This window comes from Oncorhynchus clarkii, chromosome 19 (genome assembly GCF_045791955.1).
Source record: "Oncorhynchus clarkii lewisi isolate Uvic-CL-2024 chromosome 19, UVic_Ocla_1.0, whole genome shotgun sequence".
In the NCBI taxonomy this organism is placed as follows: Eukaryota; Metazoa; Chordata; class Actinopteri; order Salmoniformes; family Salmonidae; genus Oncorhynchus; species Oncorhynchus clarkii.
The window spans coordinates 45,115-70,000 of record NC_092165.1 but is presented as its reverse complement, the minus strand read 5'-3'; the positions used below and the strand labels follow the sequence as shown (position 1 = coordinate 70,000).

At 47.1% G+C, this 24,886-nt stretch overlaps 1 protein-coding gene across 1 annotated transcript in view; it reads left to right on the top strand.

Moving 5' to 3' along the window:
• LOC139374069 (N(6)-adenosine-methyltransferase non-catalytic subunit METTL14-like) overlaps positions 1-11,356 on the top strand; it is a 20,584-nt gene extending 9,228 nt beyond the window's left edge. The window contains exons 5-12 of the mRNA XM_071115050.1: positions 246-333; positions 575-665; positions 2,413-2,554; positions 4,460-4,552; positions 6,222-6,338; positions 6,859-7,069; positions 9,931-10,023; positions 10,764-11,356. Coding sequence (XP_070971151.1) covers positions 246-333; positions 575-665; positions 2,413-2,554; positions 4,460-4,552; positions 6,222-6,338; positions 6,859-7,069; positions 9,931-10,023; positions 10,764-10,975 — 1,047 coding nt within the window. The 3' untranslated portion in view covers positions 10,976-11,356. The remainder of the gene's footprint in view (positions 1-245; positions 334-574; positions 666-2,412; positions 2,555-4,459; positions 4,553-6,221; positions 6,339-6,858; positions 7,070-9,930; positions 10,024-10,763) is intronic.
• Positions 11,357-24,886: the final 13,530 nt, after the last annotated feature.

The window sequence follows — 24,886 nt, the reverse complement described above, 5'->3', positions numbered from 1 at the left end:
TCAGGGTACCCAGAGTCTGAACTCCCATAATGACTACTGTCAACACTGTTGTTATAGGTTAACTGTCTGTCTGTCTGTATCAGGGTACCCAGAGTCTGAACTCCCATAATGATTACTGTCAACACTGTTGTTATAGGTTAACTGTCTGTCTTTCTGTATCAGGGTACCCAGAGTCTGAACTCCCATAATGACTACTGTCAACACTGTTGTTATAGGTTAACTGTCTGTCTGTCTGTCTGTATCAGGGTACCCAGAGTCTGAACCCCCATAATGACTACTGTCAACACTTTGTCGACACCGGACACCGACCACAGAACTTCATCAGAGACGTCGGTACGACAGTGTATCTGTAATCTGTGTCTGTGTGTAATCTGTGTGTGTAATCTGTGTCAGTGTGTGTAATCTGTGTGTGCGTGTAATCTGTGTTTGTGTGTAATCTGTGTGTGCGTGTTGTCTGTGTGTGTGTGTAATCTGTGTGTGCGTGTAATCTGTGTGTGTGTGTAATCTGTGTGTGTAATCTGTGTCTGTGTGTGTAATCTGTGTTTGTAATCTGTGTGTAATCTATGTGTTTCAGGTCTGGCAGACCGGTTTGAAGAGTATCCTAAACTCAGAGAGCTAATCAGACTGAAGGATGAACTGATCTCAACCACCAACACCCCCCCCATGTAGGTCCCAGTCATTTATCCCCCCCCCCCCCCCCATGTAGGTCCCAGTCATTTAACCCCCCCCCATGTAGGTCCCAGTCATTTATCTCCCCCATGTAGGTCCCAGTCATTTAACCCCCCCCCCCATGTAGGTCCCAGTCATTTAACCCCCCCCATGTAGGTCCCAGTCTTTTACCCCCCCCCCCATGTAGGTCCCAGTCATTTAACCCCCCCCCCCATGTAGGTCCCAGTCATTTAACCCCCCCCCCCCCCATGTAGGTCCCAGTCATTTAACCCCCCCCCCCATGTAGGTCCCAGTCATTTAACCCCCCCATGTAGGTCCCAGTCATTTAACTCCCCCCCCCCCCCCATGTAGGTCCCAGTCATTTAACCCCCCCATATAGGTCCCAGTCATTTATCTCCCCCCCATGTAGGTCCCAGTCATTTACCCCCCTATGTAGGTCCCAGTCATTTAACACCCCCCCCCCTCCCTCCCATGTAGGTCCCAGTCATTTACCCCCCCATGTAGGTCCCAGTCATTTAACACCCCCCCCCCCCCCCTCCCATGTAGGTCCCAGTCATTTACCCCCCTCCCCCCCATGTAGGTCCCAGTAATTTAACCCCCCCCCCATGTCAGTCCCAGTCATTTACCCCCCCATGTAGGTCCAAGTCATTACCCCCCCATGTAGGTCCCTGTCATTTAACACCCCCTCCCATGTAGGTCCCAGTCATTTACCCCCTCCCCCCCATGTAGGTCCCAGTCATTTAATCCCCCCTCCCATGTAGGTCCCAGTCATTTAACCCCCCCCTCCCATGTAGGTCCCAGTCATTTAACCCCTCCTCCCCATGTAGGTCCCAGTCATTTAACCCCCCCCCCTCCCATGTAGGTCCCAGTCATTTAACCCCCCCATATAGGTCCCAGTCATTTATCTCCACCCATGTAGGTCCCAGTCATTTACCCCCCCATGTAGGTCCCAGTCATTTAACACCCCCCCCCCCCCCCCCCTCCCATGTAGGTCCCAGTCATTTACCCCCCTCCCCCCCATGTAGGTCCCAGTCATTTAACCCCCCCCCCCATGTAGGTCCCAGTCATTTAATCCCCCCCATGTAGGTCCCAGTCATTTAACCCCCCCCGATGTAGGTCCCAGTCATTTAACCCCCCCCCCCGATGTAGGTCCCAGTCATTTAAGCCCCCCATGTAGGTCCCAGTCATTTAACCCCCCATGTAGGTCCCAGTTCATTTAACCCCCCATGTAGGTCCCAGTTATTAATAAATGACTCTGGAGAGTCTGTTAAATGACTCCCTGATAGGAGAGTCTGTTAAATGACTCCCTGATAGGAGAGTCTGTTAAATGACTCCCTGATAGGAGAGTCTGTTAAATGACTCCCTGATAGGAGAGTCTGTTAAATGACTCCCTGATAGGAGAGTCTGTTAAATGACTCCCTGATAGGAGAGTCTGTTAAATGACTCCCTGATAGGAGAGTCTGTTAAATGACTCCCTGATAGGAGAGTCTGTTAAATGACTCCCTGATAGGAGAGTCTGTTAAATGACTCCCTGATAGGAGAGTCTGTTAAATGACTCCCTGATAGGAGAGTCTGTTAAATGACTCCCTACTGTAGTGGCTCTGGATAAGAGAGTCTGTTAAATGACTCCCTGATAGTAGCGTCTGTTAAATGACTCCCTGATAGGAGAGTCTGTTAAATGACTCCCTACTGTAGTGACTCTGGATAGGAGCCGTCTGCTAAATGACTCGCGTGTTAATGTAGGTATCTGCAGGCCGACCCAGAGCACTTTGACCTGCGTGATCTGAAGACTAAGTTTGATGTGATCCTGCTGGAGCCCCCGCTAGAGGAGTACTACAGAGAGTCAGGAATACCCCACACAGAACGCTACTGGAACTGGGACGATGTGAGTTACTGGGGGGGGGGGGTACTACAGAGAGTCAGGAATACCCCACACAGAACGCTACTGGACCTGGGACGATGTGAGTTACTGGGGGGGGGGGGGGGGTACTACAGAGAGTCAGGAATACCCCACACAGAACGCTACTGGAACTGGGACGATGTGAGTTACTGGGGGGGGGGGTACTACAGAGAGTCAGGAATACCCCACACAGAACGCTACTGGAACTGGGACGATGTGAGTTACTGGGGGGGGGGGTACTATGGGAGGATGTGAGTTACTGGGGGGGGGGGGGGGTACTATGGGAGGATGTGAGTTACTGGGGGGGGGGGGGGGGGGTACTACTGGACCTGGGACGATATGAGTTACTGGGGGGGGTACTACTGGACCTGGGACGATGTGAGTTACTGGGGGGGGGGGGGGGGGGGGGGTACTGGACCTGGGGCGATATGAGTTACTGGGGGGGGGGGGGTACTGGACCTGGGAGGATGTGAGTTACTGGGGGTGGGGGTACTATGGGAGGATGTGAGTTACTGGGGGGGGGGGTACTATGGGAGGATGTGAGTTACTGGGGGGGGGGGGGGTACTATGGGAGGATGTGAGTTACTGGGGGGGGGGGGGGGGTACAATGGGAGGATGTGAGTTACTGGGGGGGGGGGTACTATGGGAGGATGTGAGTTACTGGGGGGGGGTACTATGGGAGGATGTGAGTTACTGGGGGGGGGTACTATGGGAGGATGTGAGTTACTGGGGGGGGGTACTATGGGAGGATGTGAGTTACTGGGGGGGGGTACTATGGGAGGATGTGAGTTACTGGGGGGGGGGGGGGGTACTATGGGAGGATGTGAGTTACTGGGGGGGGTACTATGGGAGGATGTGAGTTACTGGGGGGGGTACTATGGGAGGATGTGAGTTACTGGGGGGGGGGTACTATGGGAGGATGTGAGTTACTGGGGGGGGGGGGGTACTATGGGAGGATGTGAGTTACTGGGGGGGGGGGGGGTACTATGGGAGGATGTGAGTTACTGGGGGGGGGGGGGGTACTATGGGAGGATGTGAGTTACTGGGGGGGGGGGGGGTACTATGGGAGGATGTGAGTTACTGGGGGGGGGGGGGGGGGGTACTATGGGAGGATGTGAGTTACTGGGGGGGGGGGGGGGGGTGTAATGAAGATGAATTTATAATAATGAAGATATTTAATAGAAGCATTGTTTAATAAATGAAGCTTTCTGTTGATTTCTCTCATCTCTCCCCCCTTCTTTCTCCCCCCCATCTCTCCCCCTCTTCTCTCTCCCCCCTCTTTCCTCCACCCCTTCTCTCTCTTCCCCCTCTTTCCTCCCCCCTTATTTCTCCCCCCCATCTCTCCCCCTTCTCTCCCCCTTATCTCTCTCCCCCTCTTCTCTCCTCCCGCCTCTTCTCTCTCTCCCCTCTTTCCTCCCCCTTCTTTCCTCCCCCCCTCTTTCCTCCCCCCTTATTTCTCCCCCCCTCTTTCCTCCCCCCTTATTTCTCCCCCCGATCTCTCCCCCTTCTCTCCCCCTTCTCTCTCTCCCCCTCTTCTCTCCTCCCGCCTCTTCTCTCTCCCCCCTCTTTCCTCCCCCCTCTTCCCCCCCCCCTCTTTCTCCCCCCCTCTTTCCTCCCCCCTTCTTTCTCCCCCCCTCTTTCTTCCCCCCAATCTCTCCCCCTTCTCTCTCTCCCCCCTCTTCTCTCCTCCCGCCTCTTTTCTCTCCCCCCTCTTTCCTCCCCCCTTCTCTCTCTTCCCCCCCTTCTCTCCCCCTTCTCTCCCCCTTCTCTCCCCCTCCCCCCTCTTCTCTCCCCCTTCTCTCCTCCCTTCTCCTTCTCTCCTCCCCCTTCTCTGCCCCTCCTCTCTCTCCCCCCCCCCTCCTCTCTCTCCCTCTTCTTCTCTCCCTCTAGATTATGAAGCTGGAGATAGAGGAGATATCAGCCCTGCGTTCCTTTGTCTTTCTCTGGTGTGGATCAGGAGAGGGACTGGACCTGGGGAGAATGGTATTATACACAGAGAGAGAGACTGGACCTGGGGAGAATGGTATTATACACAGAGAGAGGGACCTGGGGAGAATGGTATTATACACAGAGAGAGGGACCTGGGAGAATGGTATTATACACAGAGAGAGAGACTGGAACTGGGGAGAATGGTATTATACACAGAGAGGGGGACTGGACCTGGGGAGAATGGTATTATACACAGGGAGAGGGACTGGACCTGGGGAGAATGGTATTATACACAGAGAGAGGGACCTGGGGAGAATGGTATTATACACAGAGAGAGGGACCTGGGGAGAATGGTATTATACACAGAGAGGGACTGGACCTGGGGAGAATGGTATTATACACAGAGAGACTGGACCTGGGGAGAATGGTATTATACACAGAGAGAGGGACCTGGGGAGAATGGTATTATACACAGAGAGAGGGACTGGACCTGGGGAGAATGGTATTATACACAGAGAGGGACTGGACCTGGGGAGAGTGGTATTATACACAGAGAGAGGGACCTGGGGAGAATGGTATTATACACAGAGAGAGGGACCTGGGGAGAATGGAATTATACACAGAGAGGGACTGGACCTGGGGAGAATGGAATTATACACAGAGAGAGGGACCTGGGGAGAATGGTATTATACACAGAGAGAGGGACCTGGGGAGAATGGTATTATACACAGAGAGGGACCTGGGGAGAATGGTATTATACACAGAGAGAGGGACCTGGGGAGAATGGTATTATACACAGAGAGAGGGACTGGACCTGGGGAGAATGGTATTATACACAGAGAGACTGGACCTGGGGAGAATGGTATTATACACAGAGAGAGGGACCTGGGGAGAATGGTATTATACACAGAGAGAGGGACTGGACCTGGGGAGAATGGTATTATACACAGAGAGAGGGACCTGGGGAGAATGGTATTATACACAGAGAGAGGGACCTGGGGAGAATGGTATTATACACAGAGAGGGACCTGGGGAGAATGGTATTATACACAGAGAGAGGGACCTGGGGAGAATGGTATTATACACAGAGAGAGGGACTGGACCTGGGGAGAATGGTATTATACACAGAGAGAGGGACCTGGGGAGAATGGTATTATACACAGAGAGAGGGACCTGGGGAGAATGGTATTATACACAGAGAGGGACCTGGGGAGAATGGTATTATACACAGAGAGAGGGACCTGGGGAGAATGGTATTATACACAGAGAGGGACTGGACCTGGGGAGAATGGTATTATACACAGAGAGAGGGACTGGACCTGGGGAGAATGGTATTATACACAGAGAGAGGGACCTGGGGAGAATGGTATTATACACAGAGAGAGGGACCTGGGGAGAATGGTATTATACACAGAGAGGGACCTGGGGAGAATGGTATTATACACAGAGAGAGGGACCTGGGGAGAATGGTATTATACACAGAGAGGGACTGGACCTGGGGAGAATGGTATTATACACAGAGAGAGGGACTGGACCTGGGGAGAATGGTATTATACACAGAGAGAGGGACCTGGGGAGAATGGTGTTATACACAGAGAGAAGGACCTGGGGAGAATGGAATCATTTAAAAACATGCCTCCATGCCTCCTATCCCCCTCTCCCTCCTCCCCCCTCTCCCCCTCTCCCCCTCCTCTCCCTCCTCCCCCCTCTCCCTCCTCCACAGTGTCTGAGAAAGTGGGGTTTCAGGCGTTGTGAGGATATATGTTGGATCAAAACCAACAAGAACAACCCTGGAAAGACCAAAACCCTCGACCCTAAAGCTGTGTTTCAGAGAACCAAGGTAACACACACCATGACACACCATGACACACCATGACACACACACCATGACACACACACACCAGCGACACCAACACACACACCATGACACACACCAGCGACACCAACACACACACAGTCTCATGCACAATTTACAAAAATGTACCATGATTTCTCCCCTTCTTACTTCCCCCCTTCCCCCTCCCTCCCCCTCTCCTCCCTCCCCCTCTCCACTCTCCTCCCTCCCTCTCTCCTCCCTCCCTCTCCCCCTCTCCACTCTCTTCCATCCCTCTCTCCTCCCTCCCTTTCCCCCTCCCCCCTCTCCTCTCTCCTCCCTCCCTCTCTCCTCCCTCCCTCCCTCTCTCCTCCCTCCCTCCCTCTCCCCCTCCCCCCTCTCCTCTCTCCTCCCTCCCTCTCTCCTCCCTCCCTCCCCCTCTCCTCCCTCTCCACTCTCCCCCTCTCCTCTCTCCTCTCTCCTCTCTCCTCCCTCCCTCCCCCTCTCCACTCTCCTCCCTCCCTCTCTCCTTCCCCCCCCCCTCTAGGAACACTGTCTAATGGGTATTAAGGGAACAGTCCGGAGGTCTACAGATGGGGATTTCATCCACGCCAACGTGGATATCGACCTGATTATTACCGAGGAGCCTGAGATCGGGAACGTGGAGAAACCGGTGGAGATATTTCATATTATAGAACACTTCTGTCTGGGGAGACGAAGACTACACCTGTTTGGTCGAGACTCTACCATCAGACCAGGTGGGTCAACAGACCAGGTGGGTCAGCAGACCAGGTGGGTCATCAGACCAGGTGGGTCAACAGACCAGGTGGGGCATCAGACCAGGTGGGTCAACAGACCAGGTGGGTCAACAGACCAGGTGGGTCAACAGACCAGGTGGGTCAACAGACCAGGTGGGGCATCAGACCAGGTGGGTCAACAGACCAGGTGGGTCAACAGACCAGATGGGTCATCAGACCAGGTGGGTCAACAGACCAGATGGGTCATCAGACCAGGTGGGTCATTTGACCATGTGGGTCATTAGACCAGGTGGGTCATCAGACCAGGTAGGTCATCAGACCAGGTAGGTCATCAGACCAGGTGACATCATTCATTCCTATGTGAAGACTCAATAGCACACTGAAGCCAGATAAGATGGCGTCTCATGGAGACACGAGCAGTTCCACCCACTCCAGGAAGTGACGCTGCGGACTAGCTCAGTGCTGCCCCCTCTCGTTGACTAACTCTTGTTGAAGGCTGACCGGGGTACTGCAGGCTAGCTCAGTGCTGCCCCCTCTCGTTGACTAGCTCAGTGCTGTCCCCTCTCGTTGACTAGCTCAGTGCTGCCCACTCTCGTTGACTAGCTCAGTGCTGCCCCCTCTCGTTGACTAGCTCAGTGCTGCCCCCGCTCGTTGACTAACTCTTGTTGAAGGCTGACCGGGGTACTGCAGGCTAGCTCAGTGCTGCCCCCTCTCGTTGACTAGCTCAGTGCTGCCCCCTCTCGTTGACTAGCTCAGTGCTGCCCCCTCTTGTTGACTAGCTCAGTGCTGCCCCCTCTCGTTGACTAGCTCAGTGCTGCCCCCTCTCGTTGACTAACTCTAGTTGAAAGCTGACTGGGGTACTGCAGGCTAGCTCAGTGCTGCCCCCTCTCGTTGACTAGCTCAGTGCTGCCCACTCTCGTTGACTAGCTCAGTGCTGCCCCCTCTCGTTGACTATCTCTAGTTGAAGGCTGACTGGGGTACTGCAGACTAGCTCATTGCTGCCCCCTCTCGTTGACTAGCTCATTGCTGCCCCCTCTCGTTGACTAGCTCAATGCTGCCCCCCTCTCGTTGACTAGCTCAGTGCTGCCCCCCTCTCGTTGACTAGCTCAGTGCTGCCCCCTCTCGTTGACTAGCTCAGTGCTGCCCCCTCTCATTGACTAGCTCAGTGCTGCCCCCTCTCGTTGACTAACTCTAGTTGAAGGCTGACCGGGGTACTGCAGGCTAGCTCAGTGCTGCCCCCTCTCGTTGATTAACTCTAGTTGAAGGCTGACTGGGGTACTGCAGGCTAGCTCAGTGCTGCCCCCTCTCGTTGACTAACTCAGTGCTGCCCCCTCTCGTTGATTAACTCTAGTTGAAGGCTGACTGGGGTACTGCAGGCTAGCTCAGTGCTGCCCCCTCTCGTTGACTAACTCAGTGCTGCCCCCTCTCGTTGATTAACTCTAGTTGAAGGCTGACTGGGGTACTGCAGGCTAGCTCAGTGCTGCCCCCTCTCGTTGATTAACTCTAGTTGAAGGCTGACTGGGGTACTGCAGGCTAGCTCAGTGCTGCCCCCTCTCGTTGATTAACTCTAGTTGAAGGCTGACTGGGGTACTGCAGGCTAGCTCAGTGCTGCCCCCTCTCGTTGATTAACTCTAGTTGAAGGCTGACTGGGGTACTGCAGGCTAGCTCAGTGCTGCCCCCTCTCGTTGATTAACTCTAGTTGAAGGCTGACTGGGGTACTGCAGGCTAGCTCAGTGCTGCCCCCTCTCGTTGATTAACTCTAGTTGAAGGCTGACTGGGGTACTGCAGGCTAGCTCAGTGCTGCCCCCTCTCGTTGATTAACTCTAGTTGAAGGCTGACCGGGGTACTGCAGGCTAGCTCAGTGCTGCCCCCTCTCGTTGATTAACTCTAGTTGAAGGCTGACTGGGGTACTGCAGGCTAGCTCAGTGCTGCCCCCTCTCGTTGATTAACTCTAGTTGAAGGCTGACTGGGGTACTGCAGGCTAGCTCAGTGCTGCCCCCTCTCGTTGATTAACTCTAGTTGAAGGCTGACTGGGGTACTGCAGGCTAGCTCAGTGCTGCCCCCTCTCGTTGATTAACTCTAGTTGAAGGCTGACTGGGGTACTGCAGCATGTCATTACAACTCCTTCTGTGTGCATTTTAAAAAGTAATCGGTGCAAAGACATACACGTGGTGTTGTTAGAAGTCATGATTGTCTTCAAATCTTTATTTTATTTACTTCACCATGAAGATTGACATTTTTTTAATTCACTTATAATTGGGGGATCCTGTTTTCTTGCTAACAATGCCTGCAGTACCGCGGTCGGCTTCGAACTAGCGTGTCTTCAACGAGAGAGTCGTTCTCTCCTGGATCACACACACGCGGAATCGAGAGGAAATCAGGAATCCTCTGAATCGAGAGGGAATCAGGAATCCTCTGAATCGAGAGGAAATCAGGAATCCTCTGAATCGAGAGGGAATCAGGAATCCTCTGAATCGAGAGGAAATCAGGAATCCTCTGAATCGAGAGGGAATCAGGAATCCTCTGAATCGGCAGGAAATCAGGAATCCTCCATGATTTCAGAGGAGAAAAAAATTAACCCTGATTCAGATAGAGGACTGGAGGATGATTGTAGCCTTCTAGATTTGTTCAGGTTGTTTATTTAGGTTACATGTATTTCTCTCTCTCTCTCTCTGTCTCTCTCTCTCTCTCTCCCCCTCCTCTCTCCCCCTCTCTCTCCCTCCTCTCCTCTCTCCCCCTCTCTCTCCTCTCTCCCCCTCTCTCTCCCTCCTCTCCTCTCTCCCCCTCTCTCTCCCTCCTCTCCTCTCTCCCCTATCTCCTCCCCTCTCTATCTCTCTTCTTCTCTCTCTCTCTCTCTCCAGGGTGGTTGACAGTAGGTCCTACTCTGACCAACAGTAACTTCAACTCAGAGTCTTACTCCTCCCACTTCTCAATCACACAGTCTCACCTCTCAGGTAGGTCCTTAATCACACACACACACACACACACACACCTCAATCTGTCTTGTCTGTTCTCTCTCTCCTCTCCTCCATCTCTTCTCATCTCTTCCTCCATCTAATCTCTCCTTCATCTCTCTTCTCCCTCTCCCACATCTCTCTCTCCTCTCTTCCATCTCATCTCTCTCCTCTCCCTCTCCTTCATCTCTCTCCTCTCCTCCATCTCTTCTCTCTCTCCCTCTCCTTCATCTCTTCTCTCTCCTCCATCTCTCTCCTCCATCTCCTCTCCTCTCTTCCATCTCATCTCTCTCTCTCCTCTCCCTCTCCTTCATCTCTCTCCTCTCCTCCATCTCTTCTCTCTCTCCCTCTCCTACATCTCCTCTCTCTCCTCCATCTCATCTCTCTTCTCCCTCTCCTCCATCTCTCTCTCCTCTCTTCCATCTCATCTCTCTCTCTCCTCTCCCTCTCCTTCATCTCTCTCCTCTCCTCCATCTCTTCTCTCTCCCTCTCCTCTCTCTCCTCCATCTCATCTCTCTCCTCTCCCTCTCCTCCATCTCTTCTCTCTCTCCTCTCTCTCTCCTCCATCTCTTCTTCTCTGGTCTAATCCCTCTGTTCTCTCCTCCATCTCTTCTTCTCTGGTCTAATCCCTCTGTTCTCTCCTCCATCTCTTTTTCTCTGGTCTAATCCCTCTGTTCTCTCCTCCATCTCTTCTTCTCTGGTCTAATACCTCTATTCTCTCCTCTTGATGTGTCCTCCAGGCTGTACGGAGGAGATAGAACGTCTGCGACCCAAGTCACCTCCCTCCAAGCTGAAGTCAGACCGTGGAGGGGGGTCATCCCGTGGAGGGCGGGGGGGTCCTAATGCCGGCCGGGGGGGGGACAGGGGCCGGGAGAGGAACAGGTCCTTTAGAGGGGACAGGGGAGGATTCAGAGGGCGGGGGGGTCCACACCGCGGGTTCCCACCTCGCTAGGACGGGCAGACAGATTATACTGAGAGGTGGTCGGACACTCATATTCTGTACCCTCGTCCAGAAGTGTCCACTCCTTCTCTCCTCGTGATTGGTTGGTGCACCTGTCCGGTCCTTTTAAATCCACGAGGGGATTTACACACCTCTCCAGTCTCTCTCTCACACACACACACACACACACACACCACCAACCTCTCTCACACACACCATCAACCTCTCACACACACACACACACACACACACACACACACACACCACCAACCTCTCTCACACACACCTATCTAGATGGTTGTAAAATAGTCTTCTGATCCTTAGATTAATAATAAACGTGTTTTTATGAATGTTGTTTTTTTTACCTTCTAATAAAACATCATCAGAACCATTGATATGTCTGGAGTGGGTTTAATCTACCAGAACATCATCAGAACCATTGATATGTCTGGAGTGGGTTTAATCTACCAGAACATCATCAGAACCATTGATTTGTCTGGAGTGGGTTTAATCTACCAGAACATCATCAGAACCATTGATATGTCTGGAGTGGGTTTAATCTACCAGAACATCATCAGAACCATTGATATGTCTGGAGTGGGTTTAATCTACCAGAACATCATCAGAACCATTGATGTGTCTGGAGTGGGTTTAATCTACCAGAACATCATCAGAACCATTGATATGTCTGGAGTGGGTTTAATCTACCAGAACATCACCAGAACCACTGATTTGTCTGGAGTGGGTTTAATCTACCAGAACCACTGATATGTCTGGAGTGGGTTTAATCTACCAGAACATCATCAGAACCATTGATTTGTCTGGAGTGGGTTTAATCTACCAGAACATCATCAGAACCATTGATATGTCTGGAGTGGGTTTAATCTACCAGAACATCATCAGAACCATTGATATGTCTGGAGTGGGTTTAATCTACCAGAACATCATCAGAACCATTGATATGTCTGGAGTGGGTTTAATCTACCAGAACATCACCAGAACCACTGATTTGTCTGGAGTGGGTTTAATCTACCAGAACCACTGATATGTCTGGAGTGGGTTTAATCTACCAGAACATCATCAGAACCATTGATTTGTCTGGAGTGGGTTTAATCTACCAGAACATCATCAGAACCATTGATATGTCTGGAGTGGGTTTAATCTACCAGAACATCATCAGAACCATTGATGTGTCTGGAGTGGGTTTAATCTACCAGAACATCATCAGAACCATTGATATGTCTGGAGTGGGTTTAATCTACCAGAACATCACCAGAACCACTGATTTGTCTGGAGTGGGTTTAATCTACCAGAACCACTGATATGTCTGGAGTGGGTTTAATCTACCAGAACATCATCAGAACCATTGATTTGTCTGGAGTGGGTTTAATCTACCAGAACATCATCAGAACCATTGATATGTCTGGAGTGGGTTTAATCTACCAGAACATCATCAGAACCATTGATATGTCTGGAGTGGGTTTAATCTACCAGAACATCATCAGAACCATTAATATGTCTGGAGTGGGTTTAATCTACCAGAACATCATCAGAACCATTGATGTGTCTGGAGTGGGTTTAATCTACCAGAACATCATCAGAACCATTGATATGTCTGGAGTGGGTTTAATCTACCAGAACATCATCAGAACCATTGATATGTCTGGAGTGGTTTAATCTACCAGAACATCATCAGAACCATTGATACAGTGCCTTGCGAAAGTATTCGGCCCCCTTGAACTTTGCGACCTTTTGCCACATTTCAGGCTTCAAACATAAAGATATAAAACTGTATTTTTTTGTGAAGAATCAACAACAAGTGGGACACAATCATGAAGTGGGACGACATTTATTGGATATTTCAAACTTATTTAACAAATCAAAAACTGAAAAATTGGGCGTGCAGAATTATTCAGCCCCCTTAAGTTAATACTTTGTAGCGCCACCTTTTGCTGCGATTACAGCTGTAAGTCGCTTGGGGTATGTCTCTATCAGTTTTGCACATCGAGAGACTGACATTTTTTCCCATTCTTCCTTGCAAAACAGCTCGAGCTCAGTGAGGTTGGATGGAGAGCATTTGTGAACAGCAGTTTTCAGTTCTTTCCACAGATTCTTGATTGGATTCAGGTCTGGACTTTGACTTGGCCATTCTAACACCTGGATATGTTTATTTTTGAACCATTCCATTGTAGATTTTGCTTTATGTTTTGGATCATTGTCTTGTTGGAAGACAAATCTCCGTCCCAGTCTCAGGTCTTTTGCAGACTCCATCAGGTTTTTTTCCAGAATGGTCCTGTATTTGGCTCCATCCATCTTCCCATCAATTTTAACCATCTTCCCTGGCCCATGCTGAAGAAAAGCAGGCCCAAACCATGATGCTGCCACCACCATGTTTGACAGTGGGGATGGTGTGTTCAGCTGTGTTGCTTTTACGCCAAACATAACGTTTTGCAATGTTGCCAAAAAGTTCAATTTTGGTTTCATCTGACCAGAGCACCTTCTTCCACATGTTTGGTGTGTCTCCCAGGTGGCTTGTGGCAAACTTTAAACAACACTTTTTATGGATATCTTTAAGAAATGGCTTTCTTGCCACTCTTCCATAAAGGCCATATTTGTGCAATATACGACTGATTGTTGTCCTATGGACAGAGTCTCCCACCTCAGCTGTAGATCTCTGCAGTTCATCCAGAGTGATCATGGGCCTCTTGGCTGCATCTCTGATCAGTCTTCTCCTTGTATGGGCTGAAAGTTTAGAGGGACAGCCAGGTCTTGGTAGATTTGCAGTGGTCTGATACTCCTTCCATTTCAATATTATCGCTTGCACAGTGCTCCTTGGGATGTTTAAAGCTTGGGAAATCTTTTTGTATCCAAATCCGGCTTTAAACTTCTTCACAACAGTATCTCGGACCTGCCTGGTGTGTTCCTTGTTCTTCATGATGCTCTCTGCGCTTTTAACGGACCTCTGAGACTATCACAGTGCAGGTGCATTTATACGGAGACTTGATTACACACAGGTGGATTGTATTTATCATCATTAGTCATTTAGGTCAACATTGGATCATTCAGAGATCCTCACTGAACTTCTGGAGAGAGTTTGCTGCACTGAAAGTAAAGGGGCTGAATAATTTTGCACGCCCAATTTTTCAGTTTTTGATTTGTTAAAAAAGTTTGAAATATCCAATAAATGTCGTTCCACTTCATGATTGTGTCCCACTTGTTGTTGATTCTTCACAAAAAAATACAGTTTTATATCTTTATGTTTGAAGCCTGAAATGTGGCAAAAGGTCGCAAAATTCTGTTATATAGATTTATAATTAACATAATCTGAAACTGAGCTATGTTAAATATATTTATAATTAACATAATCTGAAACCGAGCTATGTTATATATATATATTTATAATTAACATAATCTGAAACTGAGTTCTGTTATATATATTTATATTTAACATAATCTGAAACTGAGATCTGTTATATATATTTATAATTAACATAATCTGAAACTGAGCTCTGTTATATATATTTATAATTAACATAATCTGAAACTGAGATCTGTTACATATATTTATAATTAACATAATCTGAAACTGAGCTCTGTTATATATATAGTTATAATTAACATAATCTGAAACTGAGCTCTGTTATATATATTTATAATTAACATAATCTGAAACTGAGCTCTGTTATATATATTTATAATTAACATAATCTGAAACTGAGCTCTGTTATATATATAGTTATAATTAACATAATCTGAAACTGAGCTCTGTTATATATATTTATAATTAACATAATCTGAAACTGAGCTCTGTTATATATATTTATAATTAACATAATCTGAAACTGAGCTCTGTTATATATATTTATAATTAACATAATCTGAAACTGAGCTCTGTTATATATATAGTTATAATTAACATAATCTGAAACTGAGCTCTGTTATATATATTTATAATTAACATAATCTGAAACTGAGCTCTGTTATATATATAGTTATAATTAACATAATCTGAAACTGAGCTCTGTTATATATATATATATATTTATAATTAACATAATCTGAAACTGAGCTCTGCTATATATAGTTATAATTAACACCTCGTCTGAAACTGTCCAGGTATTAAACCAGACTGGTGCACATTAAGAATAGAATGAGAAGTTTTAAAAAGTTATTAGCTGAAAGTTACTCAGGGATTCCTAAACTTTGGAAAGGCGTGATCATTTGGAAATGGAACGTTAGTTATCTCAGTCAGAAGGATGTCCTTTATGTAAGGGGAGGACATGTGCCACTTTCCAGATCTTAGGGACAACACCAGAGACAATGTCAAGTTAAACATATATAGTGGGGCTTAAAAGTATTTAGTCAGCCACCAATTGTGCAAGTTCTCCCACTTAAAAAGATGAGAGAGGCCTGTAATTTTCATCATAGGTACACTTCAACTATGACAGACAAAATGAGAAAAAAAATTCCAGAAAATCACATTGTAGGATTTCAATGAATGTATTTGCAAATTATGGTGGAAAATAAGTATTTGGTCAATAACAGAAGGTTATCTCAATACTTTGTTATATACCATTTGTTGGCAATGACAGAGGTCAAACGTTTTCTGTAAGTCTTCACAAGGTTTTCACACACTGTTGCTGGTATTTTGGCCCATTCCTCCATGCAGATCTCCTCTAGAGCAGTGATGTTTTGGGGCTGTTGCTGGGCAACACGGACTTTCAACTCCCTCCAAAGATTTTCTATGGGGTTGAGATCTGGAGACTGGCTAGGCCACTCCAGGACCTTGAAATGCTTCTTACGAAGCCACTCCTTCATTGCCCGGGCGGTGTGTTTGGGATCATTGTCATGCTGAAAGACCCAGCCATGTTTCATCTTCAATGCCCTTGCTGATGGAAGGTTTTCACTCAAAATCTCACGATAGATGGCCCCATTCATTCTTTCCTTTACACGGATCAGTCGTCCTGGTCCCTTTGCAGAAAAACAGCCCCAAAACATGATGTTTCCACCCCCATGCTTCACAGTAGGTATGGTGTTCTTTGGATGCAACTCAGCATTCTTTGTCCTCCAAACACGACGAGTTGAGTTTTTACCAAAAGTAATATTTTGGTTTCATCTGACCATATGACATTCTCCCAATCTTCTTCTGGATCATCCAAATGCTCTCTAGCAAACTTCAGACGGGCCTGGACATGTACTGGCTTAAGCAGGGGGACACGCCTGGCACTGCAGGATTTGAGTCCCTGGCGGCGTAGTGTGTTACTGATGGTAGGCTTTGTTACTTTGGTCCCAGCTCTCTGCAGGTCATTCACTAGGTCCCCCCGTGTGGTTCTGGGATTTTTGCTCACCGTTCTTGTGATCATTTTGACCCCACGGGGTGATATCTTGCGTGGAGCCCCAGATCGAGGGAGATTATCAGTGGTCTTGTATGTCTTCCATTTCCTAATAATTGCTCCCACAGTTGATTTCTTCAAACCAAGCTGCTTACCTATTGCAGATTCAGTCTTCCCAGCCTGGTGCAGGTCTACAATTTTGTTTCTGGTGTCCTTTGACAGCTCTTTGGTCTTGGCCATAGTGGAGTTTGGAGTGTGACTGTTTGAGGTTGTGGAGAGGTGTCTTTTATACTGATAACAAGTTCAAACAGGTGCCATTAATACAGGTCACGAGTGGAGGACAGAGGAGCCTCTTAAAGAAGAAGTTACAGGTCTGTGAGAGCCAGAAATCTTGCTTGTTTGTAGGTGACCAAATACTTATTTTCCACCATAATTTGCAAATAAATTCATTAAAAATCCTACAATGTGATTTTCTGGATTTTTTTTCTCTCATTTTGTCTGTCATAGTTGAAGTGTACCTACGATGAGATGAAAATGGCAGGCCTCTCTCACCTTTTTAAGTGGGAGAACTTGCACAATTGGTGGCTGACTAAATACTTTTTTTGCCCCACTGTAAGTTAATGACTCTGTAATAAGTGGGGCAGAAGGCTGCAGTTTGAAGTGAATCAAGTGAATCAGCTCCTATGGTTTTATACTGCAGTTAGAAGGAATCAAGTGATTCAGCTCCTTTAGTTTTATACTGCAGTTAGAAGGAATCAAGTGAATCAGCTTCAATGGTTTTATACTGCAGTTAGAAGGAATCAAGTGAATCAGCTTCAATGGTTTTATACTGCAGTTAGAAGGAATCAAGTGAATCAGCTCCTATGGTTTTATACTGCAGTTAGAAGGAATCAAGTGAATCAGCTCGTATGATTTTATACTGCAGTTGGAAGTGAATCAGCTCCTATGGTTTTATACTGCAGTTAGAAGGAATCAAGTGAATCAGCTCTTATGGTTTTATACTGCAGTTAGAAGGAATCAAGTGATTCAGCTCCTATGGTTTTATACTGCAGTTAGAAGGAATCAAGTGAATCAGCTCCTATGGTTAAATTAAGATCAGAGGTCTATTTTTCTTACAAAACTCACTGCAAATGTGGACCAGTGGACCAGATTAACTGTAAAGAAGACAACTGGACTAGATTAACTGTATAGAAGACAACTGGACTAGATTAACTGTAAAGAAGACAACTGGACTAGATTAACTGCAAATGTGGACCACTGGACCAGATTAACTGTAAAGAAGACAACTGGACTAGATTAACTGCAAATGTGGACCACTGGACCAGATTAACTGTAAAGAAGACAACTGGACCAGATTAACTGTATAGAAGACAACTGGACTAGATTAACTGTAAAGAAGACAACTGGACTAGATTAACTGCAAATGTGGACCACTGGACCAGATTAACTGTAAAGAAGACAACTGGACCAGATTAACTGTAAAGAAGACAACTGGCGCCCCCCCCCCTCCCCCCTTGGGTTGTGCCGTGGCGGAGGTCTTTGTGGGCTATACTCAGCCTTGTCTCAGGATGGTAAGTTGGTGGTTGAAGATATCCCTCTAGTGTTGTGGGGGCTGTGCTTTGGCAAAGTGGGTGGGGTTATATCCTTCCTGTTTGGCCCTGTCCGGGGGTGTCCTCGGATGGGGCCACAGTGTCTCCTGACCCCTCCTGTCTAGGGTGGCTAGGGTCAGTTTGTTATATCTGGAGTACTTCTCCTGTCCTATTCGGTGTCCTGTGTGAATCTAAGTGTGCGTTCTCTAATTCTCTCCTTCTCTCTTTCTCTCTCTCGGAGGACCTGAGCCCTAGGACCATGCCCCAGGACTACCTGACATGATGACTCCTTGCTGTCCCCAGTCCACCTGGCTGTGCTGCTGCTCCAGTTTCAACTGTTCTGCCTTATTATTATTCGACCATGCTGGTCATTTATGAACATTTGAACATCTTGGCCATGTTCTGTTATAATCTCCACCCGGCACAGCCAGAAGAGGACTGGCCATCCCACATATGCTCTCTCTAATTCTCTCTTTCTTTCTCTCTCTCGGAGGACCTGAGCCATAGGACCATGCCCCAGGAATACCTGACATGATGACTCCTTGCTGTCCCCAGTCCACCTGACTGTGCTGCTGCTCCAGTTTCAACTATTCTGCCTTATTATTATTCGACCATGCTGGTCATTTATGAACATTTGAACATCTTGACCATGTTTTGTTATAATCTCCACCCGGCACAGCCAGAAGAGGACTGGCCACCCCACATAGCCTGGTTCCTCTCTAGGTTTCTTCCTAGGTTTTGGCCTTTCTAGGGAGTTTTTCCTAGCCACCGTGCTTCTACACCTGCATTGCTTGCTGTTTGGGGTTTTAGGCTGGGTTTCTGTACAGCACTTTGAGATATCAGCTGATGTACGAAGGGCGATATAAATAAATTTGATTTGATTTGATTTGAACTGGACTAGATTAACTGTATAGAAGACAACTGGACTAGATTAACTGTAAGGAAGACAACTGGACCAGATTAACTGTAAAGAAGACAACTGGACCAGATTAACTGTAAAGAAGACAACTGGACTAGATTATCTGTAAAGAAGACAACTGGACCAGATTAACTGTAAAGAAGACAACTGGACCAGATTAAATGTAAAGAAGACAACTGGACCAGATTAAATGTAAAGAAGACAACTGGACTAGATTAACTGTAAAGAAGACAACTGGACTAGATTAACTGTAAAGAAGACAACTGGACCAGATTAACTGTAAAGAAGACAACTTTACCAGATTAACTGTAAAGAAGACAACTGGACCAGATTAACTGTAAAGAAGACAACTGGACTAGATTAACTGTAAAGAAGACAACTCGACTAGATTAACTGTAAAGAAGACAACTGGACCAGATTAACTGTAAAGAAGACAACTGGACCAGATTAACTGTAAAGAAGACAACTGGACCAGATTAACTGTAAAGAAGACAACTGGACCAGATTAACTGTAAAGAAGACAACTGGACCAGATTAACTGTAAAGAAGACAACACCATGTTATATTTTTTGAAAATGCTTTATTTATCTAGTTAACCACTATAAATACAACAAGCTGAAAAATAACAAGGAGCATAGAAAACCGGTCCCAGGTCTAAACAGGGACACCAGGAGCATAGAAAACCGGTCCCAGGTCTAAACAGGGACACCAGGAGCATAGAAAACCGGTCCCAGGTCTAAACAGGGACAGCAGGAGCATAGAAAACCGGTCCCAGGTCTAAACAGGGACACCAGGAGTATAGAAAACCGGTCCCAGGTCTAAACAGGGACACCAGGAGCATAGAAAACCGGTCCCAGGTCTAAACAGGGACACCAGGAGCATAGAAAACCGGTCCCAGGTCTAGACAGGGACACCAGGAGCATAGAAAACCGGTCCCAGGTCTAAACAGGGACACCAGGAGCACAGTTTGGCAATAAGGCACACTAAGAACAGTTTACAGTGTTATTATTAATAATGTTATTTCTTTAACGAGGCACGTGTTGTTCTGTTGGAGATGGAGACGACACGCCAGGTGTTCAAACCTACAGGTGGGGGGCGGGGAGTGTCTGGGGGGGGGGGGGGGGGGGGTCAGTTTCACTCAGCTCTGTTCATTCTGAATGGATCCATAGACCTCCACACTGAACAGCCTGATATCTCTGACCTCCACACTGAACAGCCTGATATCTCTGTCCTCACACTAAACACAACACCCAACATAAAAACAACTAATTCTACATTACATTGTTAACATAATACACCAAATTACATCACAAATTTAAAATGTTCAAACTAATTGGACATGTTTAGTTTTTTTTGAGAAGAAAAAAAAACAAGTTTTTAAAATGTATTTTAGTTTGATCACTAAACTCTATTTAAAGGAAAGAATCCATGTTTACTCTTGGAATATATTATAGCATTTCTTCTGACGTCATAAACAACAACACATAATGAATATATTAAATATATCCTGACTTCTTGTCATCATAAAACAACGCAATAAAAGTTACTCGTCGGTATTTAATGAAATTCCAGTTTTTCTTGAGAGAGAGAAACCCTTTACAGGCCAGACAGAGAGAGAGAGAGAGAGAGAGAGAGAGAGAGAGAGAGAGAAAGACACTACAGAACAGACAGAGAGAGAGAGAGAGACTCTTTACAGGCCAGACAGAGAGAGAGAGAAAGAGAGAGAGAGAAAGACACTACAGAACAGACAGAGAGAGAGAGAGAGACTCTTTACAGAACAGACAGAGAGAGAGAAACAGAGAGAGAGAGAGAGAAAGAGAGAGAGAGGCTCTTTACAGAACAGACAGAGAGAGAGACTCTTTACAGAACAGACAGAGAGAGAGAGAGACTCTTTACAGGCCAGACAGAGAGAGAGAGAGAGAGAGACTCTATACAAAACAGACAGAGAGAGAGAGAGAGAGAGAGAGAGAGGCTCTTTACAGGCCAGACAGAGAGAGAGAGAGACTCTTTACAGGCCAGACAGAGAGAGAGAGTGAGAGAGAGAGACTCTATACAAAACAGAGAGAGAGAGAGCGAGAGAGAGAGAGAGGCTCTTTACAGGCCAGACAGAGAGAGAGAGAGAGAGAGAGAGAGAGAGAGAGAGAGGCTCTTTACAGGCCAGACAGAGAGACAGTTGGGCCTGATATTCCAAAAATACTGTTGAATCCATTTACATCCCAACTGTTTATCTCCTTCAAGTTCACCAGCATCAACACAACTAACACCCCCACTACAAATAAAGACAAATACTACACTGATACTGGACGGGCAAGCTGTCTGTCATACCGGTGGGTGTGAATAGAGAGTGATACTGACCCAAAAGACTTCAACAGAGACGTGGACGGGCAAGCTGTCTGTCATACCGGTGGGTGTGAATAGAGAGTGATACTAACCCAAAAGACTTCAATAGAGACGTGGACGGGCAAGCTGTCTGTCATACCGGTGGGTGTGAATAGAGAGTGACACTAACCCAAAAGACTTCAATAGAGACGTGGACGGGCAAGCTGTCTGTCATACCGGTGGGTGTGAATAGAGAGTGATACTAGGACGGCAACGTGTAGTTTGGGGTTCTCTCTCTCTCTCTTCTTCTTCTCTCCCAACAAACAAACATTTGTCAGCCTCGTGTAGCAGCTTTTTTGATGTTGTTTTCACGTTGGATGTGGAGGCTGATGTGTGTTAGTTACTAGCAGGTCAAGTCAGCCTGACAGGAGTTACAGAGGGAAGAGAGAACCTGTGTGTGTGTCTCTAAGGCTTAGTTCCAGTTGTTTTTACGTTGGATGTGGAGGCTTATGTGTGTTAGTTACCAGCAGGTCAAGTCAGCCTGACAGGAGTTACAGAGGGAAGAGAGAACCTGTGTGTGTGTCTCTAAGGCTTAGTTCCAGTTGGAAGGTTAGTTTCAATAGAATTATATTCTTAACAAAGCTGTTAGAAAAAGGGGTCTAAGGGCCCTGAGTTCCAACTAAACTAACTAAATCGTACAATCTGGTTACATATGGAATTGTTTTAAGATGGTCCAATCTGACTCGTTAGGACGCTAGAGAAGTATTTGTGAGAAGACCAACAAGGATGTTTCACCACGATCTCTTGACAAACACCGCTGTAGCTCTGTCACCTTCCACCTCAGATGAGGAAGGTCGATTTCACCTCAGATGAGGAAGGTCACCTTCCATCTCAGATGAGGAAGGTCGATTCCCCCTCAGATGAGGAAGGTTGATTCCACCTCAGATGAGGAAGGTCGATTCCACCTCAGATGAGGAAGGTCGATCCCACCTCAGATGAGGAAGGTCACCTTCCATCTCAGATGAGGAAGGTCGATTCCCCCTCAGATGAGGAAGGTCGATTCCACCTCAGATGAGGAAGGTCACCTTCCACCTCAGATGAGGAAGGTCACCTTCCACCTCAGATGAGGAAGGTCACCTTCCACCTCAGATGAGGAAGGTCGATTCCACCTCAGATGAGGAAGGTTGATTCCACCTCAGATGAGGAAGGTCGATTCCACCTCAGATGAGGAAGGTCGATCCCACCTCAGATGAGGAAGGTCGATTCCACCTCAGATGGGGAAGATTGATTCCACCTCAGATGAGGAAGGTCGATCCCACCTCAGATGAGGAAGGTCGATTCCACCTCAGATGAGGAAGGTCGATTCCACCTCAGATGAGGAAGGTCGATTCCACCTCAGATGAGGAAGGTCGATTCCACCTCAGATGAGGAAGGCTGACAGGCGGACGTGGCGGATTGAGACACAGCCCATGAGGGTTTGTGTATTATGCTAAATAGATGTCAGCGTGGGCGTGGTGGATTGAGACACAGCCCATGAGGGTTTGTGTATTATGCTAATTAGATGTCAGCGTGGGCGTGGACATCGACTCTTAGTGCCTTCTGTGTTTGTTACACGCACAGACAGCAAAACACTGAATGTATAAAAAATACCTTCATATCTTTTACAGGGAAATCTGCTGCCTAATTGGAAATGACCTCTAAACGTCAAGCGGTTTGGGATTAAATCCTGACCACGGTCTCTGTTCCAACGACCAGCTACCGCTGAGAACGAAGCAGTCTATTGGGCATGTAGTAATTCTGTGAAATGCTAGTGTAGTGTAGAGAGTTAAACACGTTTCCACTCAACAGGCACTGCAGTTGAGCTCAGAGATCATAAGACCGGGCTAGTGGAAAGGCACAATAGTCGAACCCAGAGAGACACAGATCTCTAGTAGAAAGGCACTGCGGTAGAAAGGCTTTACAGTGGGTTGAAGCTCAGCGGAGTGTGATGCTGCTAGCTTAGCATAAAGCTAACAGGGTGTTTCGGGTAAGCTTAGCATAAAGCTAACAGGGTGTTTCGGGTAAGCTTAGCATATGCTAGTAGAGCGTTTCGGTTAGCTTAGCGTATGCGAACAGAACTTTTGTTAGCTTAGCAAATGCTAGTAATATGTTCAATGTTAGCTTAGCCTACGTAGCATATGCTAGCTTAGCGTACGTAGCATATGCTAGCTTAGCCTACGTAGCATATGCTAGCTTAGCGTACGTAGCATATGCTAGCGCTAGAGAGTGTTAGGGCAGAGCAATACAAAATAATAAACGCCTTTGTCCATATTTGTTCACCATGTGAGAATCAAGCAATTACAAACAATTAGAATAAAGTACAGAACAACAACAACAACAACAACAACAACAACAACATGATAAAATAAAACAATTCAGTCTTAGTCTGCTGGAGGAGACAGTGAAGTGACAGGCCATGTTCCATAACAGAAGTATAACACATCTAAAAACACCCATAAAAAGTACACGTTTTTTAAATGATACCCAGTATTACAGTATCTGAAAACTAATAGATACCCCCCAACAACAAGCAAACTCATCTATGAAGCTAACAGCATGAATGGATTAATGAAAACAACTTTAAAATACAAACTCTTTTAATAATAAAATCAAAAAAAATAAAAAGTCTTCAGTAGTTTCTGTAGTATTTTTTTTTTCTCATTTTAGTTTTTATTTTGTTATATTTGTGTTGTTTTAAACGTTAAACTAAAGTTTGAAAAAACAAAGTCAAATGTTATCTTTCTTTTTCTATTTCAGAAAACTAACAACAGAAACATAAAACCTCTTCGGAAATACTTCAGTGTACCTTCAATGTTCTTGTTGCCCAGGCAACAGGGAGGAGAGGGTGGGGGGGGGGGGGGTCAGTTGTCAGGGTGATGAAGTGATGTCATAGAAGGTGGGGGGGGGGTCCATTGTCAGGGTGATGCAGTGATGTCATAGAAGGTGAGGGGGGGTTCGTTGTCAGGGTGATGCAGTGATGTCATAGAAGGTGAGGGGGGGGGGGGGGATTCGTTGTCAGGGTGATGCAGTGATGTCATAGAAGGTGGGGGAGGGGGGTGATGTTGAGCGTAAAGCTAAAGGTGAGCACTTCAACCCATGACCAGACCACATCTCCTTCATTGGGTCTTATGTGTTTTCTTCGACACAGTCTGCTATACATCAATGTTTCTGATGGGAGTGGATGATTATAGACCCTGGGGATTCCTGGGATACCTACCAGGTCTGGACTAATGCTGTTTTTCTCCTCTACCTGGTCATTAATGGTACCCGCCTGGTGTTCCAGGTCTAACTCAGGCCCTGATTAGAGGGGAATCAACCACCTGGTGTCTCAGGTCTAAATCAGTCCCTGATTAGAGTGGAACAATGACTGGTGTCTCAGGTCTAAATCAGGCCCTGATTAGAGTGGAACAATGACTGGTGTCCCAGGTCTAAATCAGGCCCTGATTAGAGGGGAATCACGCACCAGGTGTCCCAGGTCTAAATCAGGCCCTGATTAGAGGGGAATCACCCACCTGGTGTCTCAGGTCTAAATCAGGCCCTGATTAGAGGGGAACAATGACTGGTGTCTCAGGTCTAAATCAGGCCCTGATTAGAGTGGAACAATGACTGGTGTCCCAGGTCTAAATCAGGCCCTGATTAGAGGGGAATCACGCACCAGGTGTCCCAGGTCTAAATCAGGCCCTGATTAGAGGGGAATCACCCACCTGGTGTCTCAGGTCTAAAT